This window comes from Pteronotus mesoamericanus, unplaced genomic scaffold (genome assembly GCF_021234165.1).
Source record: "Pteronotus mesoamericanus isolate MK-2021 breed Mesoamerican mustached bat unplaced genomic scaffold, CSHL_Meso_final contig_25, whole genome shotgun sequence".
NCBI lineage: Eukaryota > Metazoa > Chordata > Mammalia > Chiroptera > Mormoopidae > Pteronotus > Pteronotus mesoamericanus.
In genome coordinates, this window is record NW_026555105.1 from 39393498 (window position 1) to 39410777 (window position 17280).

Consider the following 17280-nt stretch of genomic DNA (forward strand, 5'->3'; position numbering starts at 1 on the left):
TCATAAACAGATCAACAAACAACAGGTGCTGGCGAGGCTGTGGGGAAAAGGGAACCCTAGTCCACTGTTGGTGGGAATGCAGACTGGTACATCTATGCCTTTTAAAAGCCACTGTTATTTTGAAATTTTCTCGAACAGCAGTCAGACCTAATCTTAGCTAATGCAGTGTATACCAAGGAATCTGAGTTGATTCAGAAAGTTGCTAGAAACACTAAGGAATGAGCATAAGGAAATGAGATTTGGTTGTGAAGTTGTTAGAGCATAAACTTTCAGGTCACACAAAATTATGGTTAAGACCCAGTTCAGTCACTTGTTAAGTAACCTTGGGCAAGTCATTTAACTTTTCTGAATCTGTTTTCTTAAATTGAGCCAGCCAGTCCCACTTTAGAGAACTGGAATTAAGATGAAGTGAGATAGTGCACAGAAATTATTTAGCACAGTGTCTGTGGATTTGTGTCTCTAGATTAATACAACAGCAGCTCCAGCAGCAAAGAAAAAAAATGAGTCCTGGGCCCTGGTCAGGTAGCTCAGCTGGTTAGAGCGTAGTCCCCATGTGCCAAGGAAAGGGGCTCAATTCCCAGTCAGGGCACACACAAGAATCAGTCAATGAATTCATATATAAGTGGAACAACAAATCGATGGTTCTTTCTCTCTCAAATCAATAAATTTTAGAAAATATTAAAAAATAAAGTATACAATTCAGTTTTTTAAAAAAATGTGTCCCAGAGTGTAGTAATCATCCACCAGGTGATACGAAAGATTCCTTAGGCTATACCATACATCTTATTTAATTATGGCATCATTTCAATAAGAATAAGGAAAAATGTAACAAGCACATCAAATCTGTGATAGAAGTAGTTATTTCAATTTTTAAAAAACCCAGCAAATTAATCAGAAGAAAATTTTTGAAATAATCAAAATGTAGTCCTTGCAAAAATTGATGGATTCCCAAGGTAACTGAAGTATGGTACAAGAGAATACAGTGACAGAAAGGACAAAGAACTGAGGTCAACTGGACCACAATTTCATTCTCTCTGAGTCATGCTTTCTCACCTTCAGCCTTGCCAAATTGTACGCCTTGCAGCCCTTTGTTGCTGTGCTTGCATAAGCTTTTTTAACACTTCAACCTTTTGGGGGTGGTTCCCTCCATGCCAGTAAAGTATCTGGCACATAATGATTTAATGGCAGAGAATGGCCTCCTAGGGTCTTCCCTTTCCTTGCCAGTTTGCCACTGAAGTCAGAAGCTATGGAAGATACCCGGGACAGAGAAAAGAAGTAAGAGAAAAGTCCTTGTGGAAACACAAGGGGCAATGAAAGAGTATTCATTGAGGGGTAGACTGAGCAGCAGAGAACAGCGAACCAAAGGAAAGTGGACCTTGAGAATAAAGAAACAGGGTTTTGAAATGCCTCACTGAACCTATTAGGTTGGAGGGAGGGAGGGATAAATGGACAGGTTGATAGATGGAAGGAGAAAGGAAGATAGGGCATTATATATGTGTTCTTAACACACATGCCAGAAGAAAAAAGGGATATGGGACAGGTGGCTTCAGAAAAATGTGTTTATAAACCTGCCTCTATCTCATCCAAGTCCTTTAACTGGGCGTGGCACATCCAGATGTCCACTGTGGACTGTGTAGGCTGGGAGATGACAGTGATGAACCACAGGGGGCATCAGTCGAGCTGATTGCTGTCACACAGCAATGAGGCCCAGCATTGCCAAATGTGATTTTTCAAGAAAGGCCAGAAATCCAATTTCCAAATGTTGCTCAGGCCAAAGCAAACACATCTGTAGGTCATACCTGGCCTCTTGATTACATACCATGATGCTTGTCACTTCCTGTCTTCTGTGTATCAGAATGTAAATGAGAGAGAGAAGTCATAGCAGCCAATCATACCATAAGGTTGAGACTCCTCATTAAGCATAACCTACAGTCAGGCATTACAGGATAACTGCCTGTCCTCTGCTGTGAATCTAAGATGCTGTAGGTACAAGAAAGGGCATGTACAATGAGAACCTCATTCTCAGAGGAAAGTCTACAGGCCACCCAGCTGCTATCCCCACCAGGAGAACAGACAACTCAGGGAAGTTTCCAGCTCTAGCAAATCTCTGTGCAGGTATCAGTGGCAGCTGAGGATCCCCTTAATGGGTCTAAGAGCAAAAACTAACCTTTATCACACCAGAAGAAAACTAGAATGCTTTTCATTTAAAACAAAAAATCTTGGAGAAAGATGTTTCTCCCCACTGCCCACCCACCTCCTTTTTCCTAATAGTTGAGTAGTTTAGCAATTTCCAGTTGAACTATTTGGATGCTGAGGAATGCAGCCTTACTCCTGCAACTCTCCTTTCTTACTGACCCACCAGAGGGCCATGGCCTTGGAGTTAAGATCCAATATTTGAAATAACAACACCATTTACCCACTTTTCCATTAGATATACTGTACAGTTTTCTGAGGCCAATGAATGCAGCTTCTTTGTGTGTCTTATAGATTTGTTTTTCTCAGCTTCAGAATGACCAATGGGTAAGCTAGTTACCAGACCCCCTCCCAGGCTGTATGATTTTATCGATAAAATAGGCTGAATGACTAGATGAGGGGGAGCTCTGGAGAAGTCTGATCCATTGTTTAATGACTGGACCATATCAATCAGAAATGGTTAATTCCGTTCTATGAGTCAACATTTCCTGGGGTTTCTAAGAAAAGTATATTATTGCAAAAGTGGTGAAGAGTTTAAGTCCCCCAAATAAACCAGGTTGGTCATTGGCAAACTGAACAGAGACCATGATGTCTTCTGTTTAGGCTCTGGAGAATTTGGGTAAACTTTTTCTCACAGCTGTATAGAAATGATTTTTGTGATATTAATACTCAAATCTACATAGCCACTTAGAAATCCCATTGTTCCTGTGTTCTTACCTGACATTCTCCCCTAAAGTTTTCTAGGTGACCAGCTATGTATATTACTTAGTGGTAGCAGTTAGTCTTCCTTTTTTGAATATTAATTGGGAAAGAAGTTAATATTTTCTAGTTTTTTAAATTGCAATATTCATGGAAATAACAGTTTTCTGAAACCTCCTCCCTAATGCTGATCATCCTGCCATTAATGCCGACCTGGCCCTGGCTGTGGCAAGGGCATGGCATCTTAAAGTCCATGGCAAGGACTTTAGATGTTCCTCTTCTTTCTATGAAGAAGGAAGGAAACCAAAGCACAGAAGTCATTCAGTTTGAGGAGAGAAAAAAGCTAGAGCTAAAACTTTTCTTAAAATAAATCTTCTTTCTAACATCCTTATATCAAAAGGAGATCACCTAATTTGACTCAATATTGTAATCAACTGCAAAATAAATTTGGTTAAATTCAAAGCTTTTCTAATTTTAATAATGAAGGCTGCCTTGTTTCTAGGATGATTTAGAGGAAGCACACAGGGGTCCTTCCTTCTAAAGCCCTCTCACCCACCCTAAGCTGCAGCTTGTACAAAAGTTCTCTATGGACAGGAGGGAGAACAGCCAAGTCTGGCCCCTGCACTCACCTGCAGGTCTCTTCAGGAGCAGGGGCCCCACCTGCTCCTTCAGTCTCAAGAGGACCAGCCCTGTGCTGTATGCTATGGGGAGCCAGAGTGCACCGTGTGCAAGAAAACAAGACATGCACCAGGTTAACTTTCCTGCAAGGACAGAAGTGCCCCATGCAGTGAAAAAGGTGCAGAAAAAGTGAGTGGAAGCCCTCAGACAGGGGTTAGCCTCAAGAAGGAGGTTTGTGTTGGACTTGAACAATGGATGGCACTGGGGAAGACAAAAACTTCGAAAAGGGTCCTCTGGGCTTCAGAGACTACAGGAAGTTCATAGGGCAAGGTATTTCAGGGATGGGAGGGGTGAGACTCCTGTGGGAGGCAGCAAAGGGAACAGCAGGCAGCCAGGGTGCATCGTGTATGCGGGGAGAAGTCTCAGCTACCTGCAGACTCTGAGGGTGGGCCGTGAGGCTGCCCCAGTCAGCTCCCTCCAGCCTAGAGCATCCCAGTCCCAGACCCAGTGAGGAAGAGAGTGGTAGACACACTCTACCCCTACTAGCAACCCACAACTAGTGTGGAAAGGGAGCTGCCCATGGCTTTCCAGAATTCCACTGCCCAACTAGCTGAAGTGGCCAGGGTGGGAAATGCTCAGTGGGGTGCCATTTGCCATCAAGACTAGTGTTGTGTTTCCCATGCAGAACCGAAAAAGAAATATAATGCCCCCATTTCTTTTTTTAAATAATGGGATTAAATTTGCCTATTACTGAATAAAGTACATCAGCACCTGCTAGAAGAAGCCCATCCTCATTGCCCTGCTTTTGGAATCCTTGCCCACCTGAGAGGTGCTGTCTGATTAGGGTTTGTCAACTAGAATGCTCCAGATGCTGCTTCCTCCTTATCCAGACTGAATCTTGTTCTGAAATTCCCAGTGAACAAACCTCACCCCAGTTTCACACATGTGTTTGGTTTGGTAACTAAAGCACATGGATTTTTAGCAGGTAAATTATAATGCCTACATTTTAAAATGGTCCCTAAAAGCATAGTCCCCTGCACATTATAGAAAATAGAAACTCAAGTATCTTTCATCCTAAACTAATTCTCAAATCCAGGACCTTGGAAAACTAAAGTCTCAAGCCACATAGTTGTTGGTCTCAGGGGCTGCTGGCAAGTTCAAGAGGCATAGTGTTTTGTGGGAGGAGAATACTACTCCATTCCTGAGAGAAATACTAGGAAAACCATATGGTTATTAAAATATTTCATAAAATTGTTATACATCCCTTTTTCTCTAATAAAAGTAATTTCCTAAAATAATAATTTTCCAGGGATTCAGAGGGAGGAAGGGAGGCACAGGGGAATTTTAAGGCAGAGAAACTCTTCTGTATGGTCCTGTAGTGGTGGGTACATAACATGAAATATTTGTCAAAAACCATAGAATGTGCAACACAACAAATGATTCCCAGTATAAACTGCAGACTCTAGTTAAGAATAATTTATTGATATTGGTTCATGAATTATAACAAATGTGTCACACTAATGCAAGATATTGGGAAACTGAGGGAAAAGGGGAGTATGTGGGAAATCTTTACTGCTCTGAAAATAAAATCTATTAATTTTTTCAAAAAGTTAATTTTCCAGAACCAAAAAAGGTCTCAGGGAGTATGAAAATGAATTATGGACAGAGGCCAAGCTACTTGGGGGTTGAGAGTGGTGAATGACCAAGGGCCACAGCCTGGCACGGGTGGCCTTATTACAGTGGCCGCTCTGAAGTCATCTGACAAGCCCTTTAAAAATTACTACCATAGCTTCCGGCCAAGATGGAGGAGTAGGTAGATGCATTTCACTTCCTTGCACAACCAAAAGAAGGATAATAACCAACTAAAGAAAAAAAAAAGAACCGCCAGAAAACTGAACTGTATGGAAGTCCAGCAACCAAGGAGTTAAAGAAGAAACATTCATCCAAACTAGTAGGAGGGGCAGAAATGAGCAGATGGGGCAGAGAGGATGTGTGGCAAGGCAGCGGCTGGCAGACCTAGCAGTCCCACATTCTCATGAGGATAAACTGGGAGGAACAACGGGAATGAGGCAAACTGAGCAACCCAGGGTTCCAGTATGGAGGAATAAAGCCTTAAAACCTCTGGCTGTAAAAACGTGTGAGTGTTGTGGTGGTGGGAGAAACTGCCAGTCTCACAGGAGACTCCACTGGAAGGGCCTATGGGGTCCTAGAATGTACACAAGCCAACCCACCCAGGAATGACCACCAGAAGGATGCAATTTGCTGTGGGTAGCAGGAGAAGTGACTAAAAATGGGGCAAGAGCTGAGCCAGGGATCAAGTGACATTGTTCTCTCTCTGACCCCTCTCCCACATACAGGGCCACAATGCAGCGAAGTAGGTGGCTCTGCCCTGGCAAATACCTAAGGCTCCACCCCTTACAATGTAACAGTAGTGCTGAGACAAAGAAATATGGCCCAAATGAAAGAACAGGTCATAACTCCAGAAAAAGAACTTACTGATGAGGAGATGGACAACCTATCAGACGCAGAGTTCAAAACACTGGTAATCTGAATGTTCTCAGAAATGGTTGAGTATGGCCACAAAATAGAGGAAGAAATGAAGTCAATACAAGTGACATAGAGGAAAATATACAAGGAACCAACCTGGGAAGGGAAGGAAACTGGGACTCAAATCAATGATTTGGAACAAAGAAAGAAAGAAACATTCACCCAGAACAGAATGAAGAAACAAGAATTCCGAAAAATGAGGAGAGGCTGAGGAACCTCTGGGACACCTTTCAAAGCTCCAACATGGGAATTATAGCGGTCCCAGAAGAAGAAGAGGAAGAACAAAAAATTGAAAACTTATTTGAACAAATAATGAAGGGAAACTTCCCCAACCTATGAAGAAAATAGACATACAAGACCAGAAAGCTCAGAATCCCAAATAATTTGGACCTGAATATGAACACACCAAGACACATCATAATTAAATTAGCCAAATTATAGATAAAGAGAAAATCAGTTCCAGCCAAGATGGAGGTGTAGGTAGATACACTTTGCCTCCTCACACAACCAAAAGAAGGACAACAACAAATTTAAAAACAAAAAATAACCAGAACTGCCAGAAGATTGAACTGTATGGAAGTCCAGCAACCAAGGAGTTAAGGAAGAAACATTAATCCAGACCAGTAGGAGGGCCAGAGACGGACAGCCGGGGTGGGGAGGATGTGCAGCAAGACGGCAGCTGGAGGACCGGGCAGGTAAGGCAGTGGCGGGCAGACTGGGTGGTCGCACATTTGTGTGTGGATAAACCAGAGAAAGAGCTGGGGAGCAAGAAAGATCCCACAATCCAGGGTTCCAGTGCAAGAAAAGGAAGCCTCAAAACCTCTGGAGATAAAAAACCTGTAGGGGTTGCCGCAATGGGAGACACTCCCAACCTCACCAGAGAGTCCATTGGAGAGACCCACAGGATCCTAGAACATACACAAATCCACCCACCCGGGAGTCATCACCAGAAGGGCCCAATTTGCTCTTAGGTATCCGGAGAAGTGACTGAAAGCCAGCCGAGAGCCAAGCAAGTGGCATTGTTCCCTTTCAGACACCACCCCCACATACAGTGTCACAACTCAGTGACCTGGGTTGCCCTGCCCTGGCAAATACTTAAGGCTCCGCCTTTTCCAACTATTTCCAAGGCATGCCAAGAAAAAGAAATATGGCCCAAATGAAAGAACATATCAAAGGTCCAAAAATAGAACTAAGCCATGAAGAGGTAGCCAACCTATCAGATGCACAATTCAAACCACTGGTTATCTGGATGCTCACTGAATTGGTTGAGTATGGTCGCAAAATAGAGGAAAAAGGAAAGGCTATGCAACATGAAATGAAGAAAAATATACAGGGAACCAACAGTAAAAGGAAGGAAACCATGACTCAAATCAATGATTTGGAGCAGAAAGAAGAGATAAACATTCAACCAGAACAGAATGAAGAAACAAGAATTCAAAAAAACGAGGAGAGGTGCAGGAACCTCTGGGACAACTTTAAGTGATCCAATATCTGAATCATAGGGGTGCCAGAAGGAGAAGAGGAAGAGCAAGAAATTGAAAACCTATTTGAAAGAATAATAAAGGAGAACTTCCCCAATCTGGCCAAAGAAATAGACTTCCAGGGGATCTGGGAAGCTCACAGAGTCCCAAAGAAGTGGGATCCAAGGAAGCCCACACCAAGGCACGTCATAATTAAGTTACCCAAGATTAAAGATAAGGAGAGAATCTTAAAAGCAGCAAGAGAAAAGGAGATAGTTACCTCCAAAGGAGTTCCTATAAGACCATCAGCTGATTTCTCAAAAGAAACCTTGCAGACAAGAAGGGATGGGAAAGAAGTATTCAAAGTCATGAAAAGCAAGGACCAAGATTAATTAGATTACTAATTAATCTAATTAGTAATTAGATTAATCCTAATCCCCAGTCTGGGCTCAGCTCTTGCCCCATTTTTAGTCACTTCTCCTGCTATCCACAGCAAATTGCATCCTTCTGGTGATGATTCCTGGGTGGATTGGCTTGTGTACATTCTAGGACTGCATAGGCCCTTCCAGTGGAGTCTCCTGTGAGACTGGCAGATAATTTTCCAGTAATCCTCTCTGCCCCAACTGCTCACCTCTGCCCCTCCTACTAGTTTGGATGAATGTTTCTTCTTTAACTCCTTGGTTGTTGGCCTTCCATACAGTTCAGTTTTATGGCAGTCCAAGATTACTCTATCCAGTAAAGCTATTATCTAGAATGGAAGGGCAAATAAAGTGCTTCCCAGATAAGGTAAAGCTAAAGGAGTTCATCATCACCAAGCCCTTATTATATGAAATGTTAAAGGGACCTGTCTAAGAAAAAGATCAAAAACTATAAATAGTAAAACAGAGGGGAGTGGGAGGGGAAAGAAAATGGGGGAAAAAATACAGAGAATAAGCAGCATAAATACTTGGTACAAAATAGACAGAGGGAGGTTAAGAATAGTATAGGAAATGGAGAAGCCAAAGTACTTATATGTACAACCCATGGACATGAACTAAGAGGGGGGTTGTTGGGGGGTGGTGTGGTGTAGGGTAGAGGGGAATAAAGGGGAGGAAAAATAATGGGACAACTGTAATAGCATAATCAATAAAATATATATACTTTAAAAAGATAAGGAGAAAAATCTTAAAAGCAGTAAGAGGAAAGAAGTTACCTACAAAAGAGTTCCCATAAGACTATCAGCTGATTTCTCACAAGAAACCTGACAGGCTAGAAGGGACTGGCAAGAAGTATTCAAAGTCATGAAAGGCAAGGACCTACATCCAAGATTACTCTATCCAGCGAAGCTGTCATTTAGAATGGAAGGGCAGATAAAGTGCTTCCCAGATAAGGTAACGTTAAAGGCGTTCATCATCACTAAGTCCTTATTATATGAAACATTAAAGGGACTTATCTAAGAAAAAGAAGATAATAAAAAACTATAAAGGGTAAAATGACAATAAACTCAAAACTATCAACAACTGAACCTAAAAAAAAAACAACCAAGAACACAAACAAACTAAGCAAACGACTAGGACAGGAACAGAATCACAGAAATGGAGATCACAAGGAGAGTATCAGTGGGGAGGGGAAGGGGGAGAATGGGGGAGAAGGTACAGAGATTAAGAAGTATAATTGATAGGCACAAAATAGACGGGGAGGTTAAGAATAGTATAGGAAATGGAGAAGCCAAAGAATTTATATGTATGAGCCATGGACATGAACTAAGGGTGGGTGCTGCTGGAGGGAAGGGATGTACAGGGCAGAGGGGGAGAAAGGGGAGAAAAAAATGGGACAACTGTAATAGCATAATCAATAAAATATACTTAAAAATCACTACAAAAATAAGTAGTTCCTGTAAGAACTGGAGAAGGACCTTGCAAGTAAGATTCTTCACTATGTAGGTTTTGGGTACAATTTTTTTTCTTAATCAGAAGAAACGATTCCTTTTCACCTGTATCCACAACACTTTACATCTAACAGCCACCCTACAAATTTGCAGCTACTTCACTTTATACATATTTAACTTGCTCCCTGGGGCAGTCTGTGAGCAATCTGATGTTGCAGATAGATGTGCAGAAACTGCTCTCCAGGTAGGGCAAGTAACCTACATGCTCCTCTGGGTGGTGCACCAGCTCTCCCAGGTATGGGAGCATTATCATCTATCATTTCTCGACCCTATGGAAATTGTCTCTAAGGAACTACCACTGCAACTGCAATAAAGTTGAAAACAAGCTTTCAGAAGTCCACTAGTTGGTTTGGTTTCAAGAGTATTTTTTCATTATCACTCCTGGTTTTATTGGAACCCAAGAGTTCTTTCTTTAGAAACAAACAAACAAAAAATCCAGATAGAGCTCTATAGCCCTCTTTCTATTTCAGAAATACAAAAATACCTGCCACTTACAAATTCTAGGAATATTAGTAGCACTTGGCTGAAGAAACTGTGACTTTCTGGACAAGAATCCCAAAATGATTTTCCACAGGAGGCAGTGGTGGGGGTGTGTGAAAGGAACACAATTTTGAGTCTGCTAGGCCACTGGGCAAGGCATTCAACATCCTGTGATGAGAATAGGGGTTGTCAAAGACCAAGCTGCCATGTGTTCTGGATGCTGGTATAAGAGGCAGTGGAGAGTTTCAGTGTCAACAAAAGAAAGAATTTGAAATACATCCAACTTCCTCATCCTTTCCCCTCCCCTCAAGCACTATGCAAAAATGTTTAGCAGTTATATCGATATTTTCAGAGGATTAAGGGCCACTGACTTCTCTAGCGATCTTTTTGGCTTTGTGAATGGAGGCTATGCAAATGTGAGCAGTGGATGGCGGGCCAGAGCCCAGGGTGAGCAGCAGTGTGACCCTAAGGGAAGAAGGGTTCCCCCAGAATGCCCTCGTTGAAGCAGACAATAGAGGCGAGGGTTCTGCAGGCAGTAGGCATAAAAACCACCTGAATAGCACCTGGGTTGTTGCAACAGAATTGGGCTGGATGAGGAAAGCAGAGAGGCAGAACTTACGCCACCTAGAAGGATGTGGCTGTCGACCACCAAAAGAAGAGAGTAAGAACTCCTGATGGTGCGTGGAACCACTCAGTAGGGAATCTCAGTAACCAAGGAAAGATGGCAACAAATTTAAGAGGGTGCATTCGTTTCTAATGTAGGAATTATGATAGTTTCCGGATTTGCACATCCACAGTTCCGTGAAGCTTCTCCAGAAGCTTTTAGACCTAAGAGGCAGGCACCATCATGGCAAAACTGTGCTTAAGTGTCTGGACTTCAGATATTGTTGATATTTTGGTCTAAGAAGCTACCATCTGAGATGGGTCAAAACATCCTCCTACTTAGCTGATCCCTCCTGAGGCGGCCAGCCCTGCACCAGTGACTTTACTCCAGAAATTAGATGTTGGATGTTGGCCAGGGTTTTTAGAGGCCACAAACCCTTTAGCTAGAGCTCCCATTGATTTGACTGCATTCATTCAGAATTCAGTGGCCTCGAATAACTCCAGAGGTGAGCAGTCCTCTATTCCATTAGGTGCCCTTCTGACACCCTAGGCTTTCCATGCTGTAGGGCTCAGAAAGACCATCCTTAAACCCTAGTTTCACACACAGCTTCCCTGATTTTCCCTTGAGTTTTCCATCTTAGGGTATTTTGTAGAGTTTTGTTACCTACTTATTTGGCACAATTTTATTCTACATTAATGAAAGACCAATCAAGGTCAAGTATGTAGAATATATATAGTGCAATATTCATTCATTAATTCATTCATTTAGTCTTCATTCCATGAACATCTCTCTATAGGATGCCTGTTGCAGGCAAATGCTGAGCTAGACAGCCATGGAGCAATTACACAACAGACCTGACTATACCCCTGCCTCTAGGAGCATCCTTCCTGCTCATCACCTTCCTGAGCTTATCTCCTACCACTCCCCCTTTGTTTATATCCACCTCACCTCCCTAAGTGGTCTGGATATATCCTTGCACCCGCTGTTCCTTCTCTGCAGAAGCCTCTTATCCCAATATCCACCTGGTTCACTCTCCCTTCCCTCAGGAATTTACTCACTAAGCCCTGTCTTAGGTGACTTAGCCTTTCTTTGGCCTCCTCCTGCCCTTTCCTGATTTATGTGTTCTCCTAATCAGTTCTATTCTCTAACATTCTATATATTTACCTATTTGTTGCTTAACTATAAGGGATGTTTGTCTGTTTTGGTCCCTGCTGTTTCTATAGGACCCAGAACAGTGTTGAGCACATAATGGGGATGGAGTAAATATTAGTAGAATTAATAGTTGGATGAATATATGACCTGAACAACAAAGTAGATAGTTAAACATGAAAGTGGGTCATATTCTGGTCAAGTGAATTGATGATAGGCAATAATTGATATAGTTAAATCCATGCTGATCATAGCACAGACTCTTGACATTAGATTTGTCTTTTAATGCCTCAGTAGTCCCTGAGACTCATTAGCTCCTTCCCCAAGAATTAACTTTAAGCCTCAGAAAACAGAAGGTGCCCATCTGCATGGGTGCCAGCTTTTTCTTCTCCAGTGCACACACATAACATCCATTAACAGTAATAGAAATGACAGACTCACATACAGCAAGAGTGGAACCCATGTAATCAGTGTGTCTCCAACCCTGAAGAAGCAAAGTGTCCTATTCCAAGACACTAGCATTAAAATAAAGTACAAGTTTAATAAATGTTATTGGTTATTAAAAAAATGCATTCAATCTTCAGCAATCATCTGTAAATAAGGATGGCCATATTGTTCTCCATGAAAGAAAGCATTTATTCAAACAGTTTTCAGTGAAAAGTTAGTAAATATAAACACTAAAAGAGCTGCTCTCCTAAAAGAGATTAAATTAAGCATCAGTACAATTGTATGAAGAACATGTTGCAACATGGAGGTGGCCTGTTCTTCTGGTCATTATTAATCCAGAAACCTTAATTATAAACAACATTTGTGTTATTGTCTACCCAAATTTAATTTGTTTATGCAGCAGTTCAGTTAATCCTGCAATCTGTTTTTCTCAAACGAGAGCAGATAATGGAGACACCGTTCTTTACAAGTCTTCAGGCTTTTAAATGCTGATAAAATCAGGATTCTTCACTGGGTCTTGCCCCAGCTCTGAATTAAACCACTTTGAATGTAATTATGGAACCTGGCCTTACATCAGGAACATCCATTTAAAAAATTGATTGGTCAGGCTATTCCACGAAGCATTTTATGAGCAAACGATTGCAGTGGGGCCAGGACTGTAATTTATAAAGGCAAAAAAGCAGGTAAATACCTTATTAGTGGTAATGAGAGGGTTTCCAGCTAACTGAATCTTTTCTTTTCTCTCTAGCTTCTTCACGGAACCCTGGTGTATAGCCCTCTTTCACGATCGTTTTATTGATCTCAGGAAAGAGTTACGCCAAATCTTAACCTCTAAGGAGGTAAGAGTGATTAATGGATATGTGGGTTGTTCCTTGCAAATTATAAACAGTTTATAGTTGTTGATCATTTAGACTTTTCCCTACATTCCCACTTTATGGTTTTATTTTAAAACTAACTGTACTTCATATAAACAAACTACAGAGTGTGTAAACATGAATGTGATATTCAGGGAGAGTGGATTATTTAAATCTTTTTATGAGGGGCAAATATCTTTTTCTCTTTTCACAAATAATCGTATTTTCAATATCACCTAACAGTGTTGATGGAAGTTGGTCATGAGTTATATCTGCTTGTCCTCAAGAATGAAGACTGCATTCCTTTAGTTTCCAACAAGCTATTCACTAAACATTTGTGTGCATGTGTTGTTTGAACATGTAAAGAGAAGTCATCAGATGTCCAAACACACTTCTTTTATAACCGAAACTTCTTTCCCAGAGCAGTACAGAATTAATGGGAAGTTAAGCTACACATCCCAAAGTCTCACTGTTCAGCAAGAAATTTGACTCTGCAATGTAAATAGTAAAATATTTGTGAAACTTTGAATTATTTCTTTCAACACTAGAGTACTTACTGGAGTTGGGTAAAGTTAACATCTGTGCTCAAAAAGTGGTCAAATATCCGTCATAGGCTATCCCTTGCTTCACTCAGACACCAGCTGAAGCACAACTAAGCTTCCACCTTGTTTTCTGCCTAAATGAGCAAGTCCTGCATCTCTGTTGTCATCCTAACAAGAACCTTCTCAGGTGGTTGGAGGGACTGTTATCATCTGCACTTTACCAATGAGAAAGGTGAAGCTGAAAGATTCTAAGTGACCTGTCATCAGTTACACAACTAGTCAGTAGCCAGCAGGCTTCAAACTCAAAGATCTCTTACTCCAAAGTCAGGAACACAGGCACTGGCCCATACGGGGCCCAACTATGTGTCTTCATATTTTCTCTTCAATGCCCATTCCACCCAACCCATCCCTTTCAGTTTTATTCCTGAGATCCAAGCTAGAAAACTGACATTCTTTTACCAATCTGAAGCAGATTCAGGTCGAGAAAAATGGGTTTAAAATTTAAATCAAACTCAGTTGCCTTTAGGATCCATATAGGTAGGAAGCTGGCAGGTAAATGTACATGAGAGAAGTAGAGGGGACTGTGACTACAGGTGAAGCAGTTCCCTGTACTTCATCCTGAGGCTCTAAGGAAGTCAGGTCCAATTGAAATAAGAGTCTCAGTTGAGAACACCAAAACGCCAATACAAAAGAACCTATGCACCCCAATGTTCATAGCAGCACAATTTACAATAGCCAAGTGTTGGAAGCAACCTAAATGCCCATCAGTAGATGACTGGATCAAAAAATTATGGTACATATACACAATGGAATACTACGCAGCAGAAAGAAAAAAGAAGTACTAAACTTTGCGACAGCATGGATGGAACTGGAGAGCATCATGCTAAGCGAAATAAGCCAGGGGGCGAAAGACAAATACCATATGATCTCACCTATAAGCGGAACCTAACCAACAATGCAAAGAAGCAAGGAAAATATGACCAGCAGCACTGAAAGGAAAAGAAATCAACAGAGACAAGAGGGAAGGGGGGGGGGGCAGGGAAAGGGAAAGGAAGGGGAAAGTCAAGGAACATATAGCAAGGACTCATGGACAAAACCAAAGGGGAAGAGCTAAGGGAGGGAAGGTGGGAGGGGGCAAGGGAAAGAGGTGGGGGGAAGGCAGAGACAAATGTATTTAAAAAGTAAATAAATTAATTTAAAAAAAAAAAAAAAAAAAGAGTCTCAGTTGAAAGCCTGATGTTTCCTGAACTCCGTTTAATGACTCGGATACCCTCCTGCCTCTCAGAATGTAATCTACAGCTCACTTCTGCCTCATAATAATTCATTAGTTTTCTAGTTACTCCATCAAAACTCTGTGCCCATATTCTCTAAAGCCCAGATATGAGCTTCTCTGTTAACATTTTGCACAAGGCCAAGGGGTTAGGTGTCAAGCTTAAAAAGGGAAGCTTTGCCTTTACTTTTCCAAGTAAACTGTCAAACCCAGTAATTTACTTTTCATGGCACTCACTGAGAACTGTCAACCTTTACCAGTGAACAGACATCTGTTGTGGGTCAGTTCCCCATAAATGAACAGTGTGGACAGCAGTGGCCATGGCATTTGTGGAAGAGACAGTAAGGGCTCCCCAACCATTCCTGTGGGTTTTTTAGATTTCCAGAAAGTAAAGCTTCTGGAAGAAAAGCCTCCACTGCGGATTGTTATGTTTTCCACATTTGCTTTTGTCAGGTAGGAAAGGCCACAGGAATAGGTAGTACATGCAGTGGTGTCTGCCTCTAGCTCAGATTCCCATGGAGCAGGGACTAGCTGTTCCCACCTCAGAGAGCTGTGGAAGGGGTAAAGGAAGGGATGTGTGCAAGTACATGGCACAGAAGAATGGCTCTTATTAAATGCCGGCCACCACAAATAATAGTGGTGGTGACAGTTATGATAGAGACAGGCTGACAGTGGTAATGGCAGTCATATAAACACATGCAGGAATTTCATATCAAGAGTCTAGTATTAGGAAAATAGAGAGTGTAGCCTTCACTTAAGAATAATAGTAATACCTTTTCTCTAATACTGAGTTGATGGAACCCATTTCATCTCAGTTTCTATCTTGTTTTCAGGGAAATTCAGAAATTCAAATCCATTAACTATGATATCCTAGAGCTTAGCAGAGCAATTTTCCTCTTTTTCCACATGTGGAAAAAGGAATAAAAAACTATTATTTATGACTGTTATAACTTTCCTCAAATCTATATGTCATTTATTTTAAAAAGGAACTCATTATATAACACATCTCAAATCTGTGTGTGGATGTTAAGGAAGGAAATCCATTGACACTGCAGTTAGCTGTGATTGAAGCCAAAGAGTTATTCACCAAAGTGAAATGTTGTGGAGTGAAAATTGCTCTTCAAAATCCTTTAAGAAGTATATAACAATTATAAACTTATTGTATCTAACAACAGAACCCCAAGACATATGAACCAAAAGTTGATAGACTTGAAGGAAGGAATTGTTCAGAAATGATAGCTGGAAACTTCAATATCTCATTTTTTAAAAAGATTTTATTTATTTTTAGAGACAGAGGAAGGGAAGGAGAAAGAGAGGGAAACATTAATGTGTGGTTGCCTCTCTCACACCCCCTACCGAGGATCTGTCCTGTAACCAAGGCCTGTGCCCTGAATGGGAATCAAACTGGAGACTCTTTGGTTCCCAGGCCAGCACTCAGTCCACTGAGCCATACCAGTGAGGGCCAATATCTCACTTTTAATAATGCATAGAATAATCAGAATATAAATAAGGAAATAAAAGACTCAAACAGCACTGCAAATGAACTAGACTTAACACATATATACAGAACACTCTACCCAACAATAATAGCAAGATGCACTTTCTTCTCAAGTGCACATAGATCATTCTCTAGGATAGGCCATATGTTAGGCCACAACATAATTGTGAGTAAATTTTAAATATTTAAATCATGCAAAGTATATTATCTAACCACAATTAAGTAAAACTAGGAAATAAAAACAGAAAGAAAAAAATTCACAAATTTGTGGAAATTAAACAACAGGTTTTTTATTTCAAGGAAGTACTCTAATGGGATATTAAAACAGAAACAAATGAAAATTAAAACACAGCATGCCAAAATTTATGGGAAAGCAGCAAAATCAGCTTTCAGAGGAAAATTCATAGCTGTAAATGCCTACATTTTAAAAAAGGAAAGATCTCAAATCAATAACCTAATTTTATATTTTAAGGAACTAGAAAGAAGTCAAAGAAAACCCAATGCTAACAAAGGAAAGGAATAATAAAAATTTTAATGATGATAAGGGAAATAGGAAATAGAAAAATGACAGAGAAAAACTGATAAAAACTGAGGTTGGTTCTTTGAAAAGATCAACAAAATTGGCAAACCTTGAACCGGACTAACTAAGAAAAAAGATAAAGTACTAAAATCAGAAATAAAAATGGGGACATTACTACTAACCTTACAGAAGTAAAAAAGGATTATGAGAGAATACTATGAACACCTGTGTGCCAAACAATTAGATAACCAAGATGAAATGGACAATTTTCCTAAAAACATACAACTATAAAAACTGAGTCGAGAAGAAATAGAAAATCTCAACAAACCTATAACAAGTGAAGGTATTGAATCAATAATCAAAAACTTCTTAGTAAAGAAAAGCTGAAGACCAGATGGCTTCGCTGGTGAATTCTACCAAATATTTAAAGAATTAACACCAATCCTCCTCAAACTCCTCCTAAAGAAATATA

General features: G+C 40.8%; 1 protein-coding gene across 1 annotated transcript in view; it reads left to right on the forward strand.

The window, feature by feature from the left end:
• Nucleotides 1-17280, forward strand: part of CFAP61 (cilia and flagella associated protein 61) — a 428437-nt gene that overhangs the window by 407146 nt on the left and 4011 nt on the right. The window contains exon 25 of the mRNA XM_054574135.1: nucleotides 12873-12963. Coding sequence (XP_054430110.1) covers nucleotides 12873-12963 — 91 coding nt within the window. The remainder of the gene's footprint in view (nucleotides 1-12872; nucleotides 12964-17280) is intronic.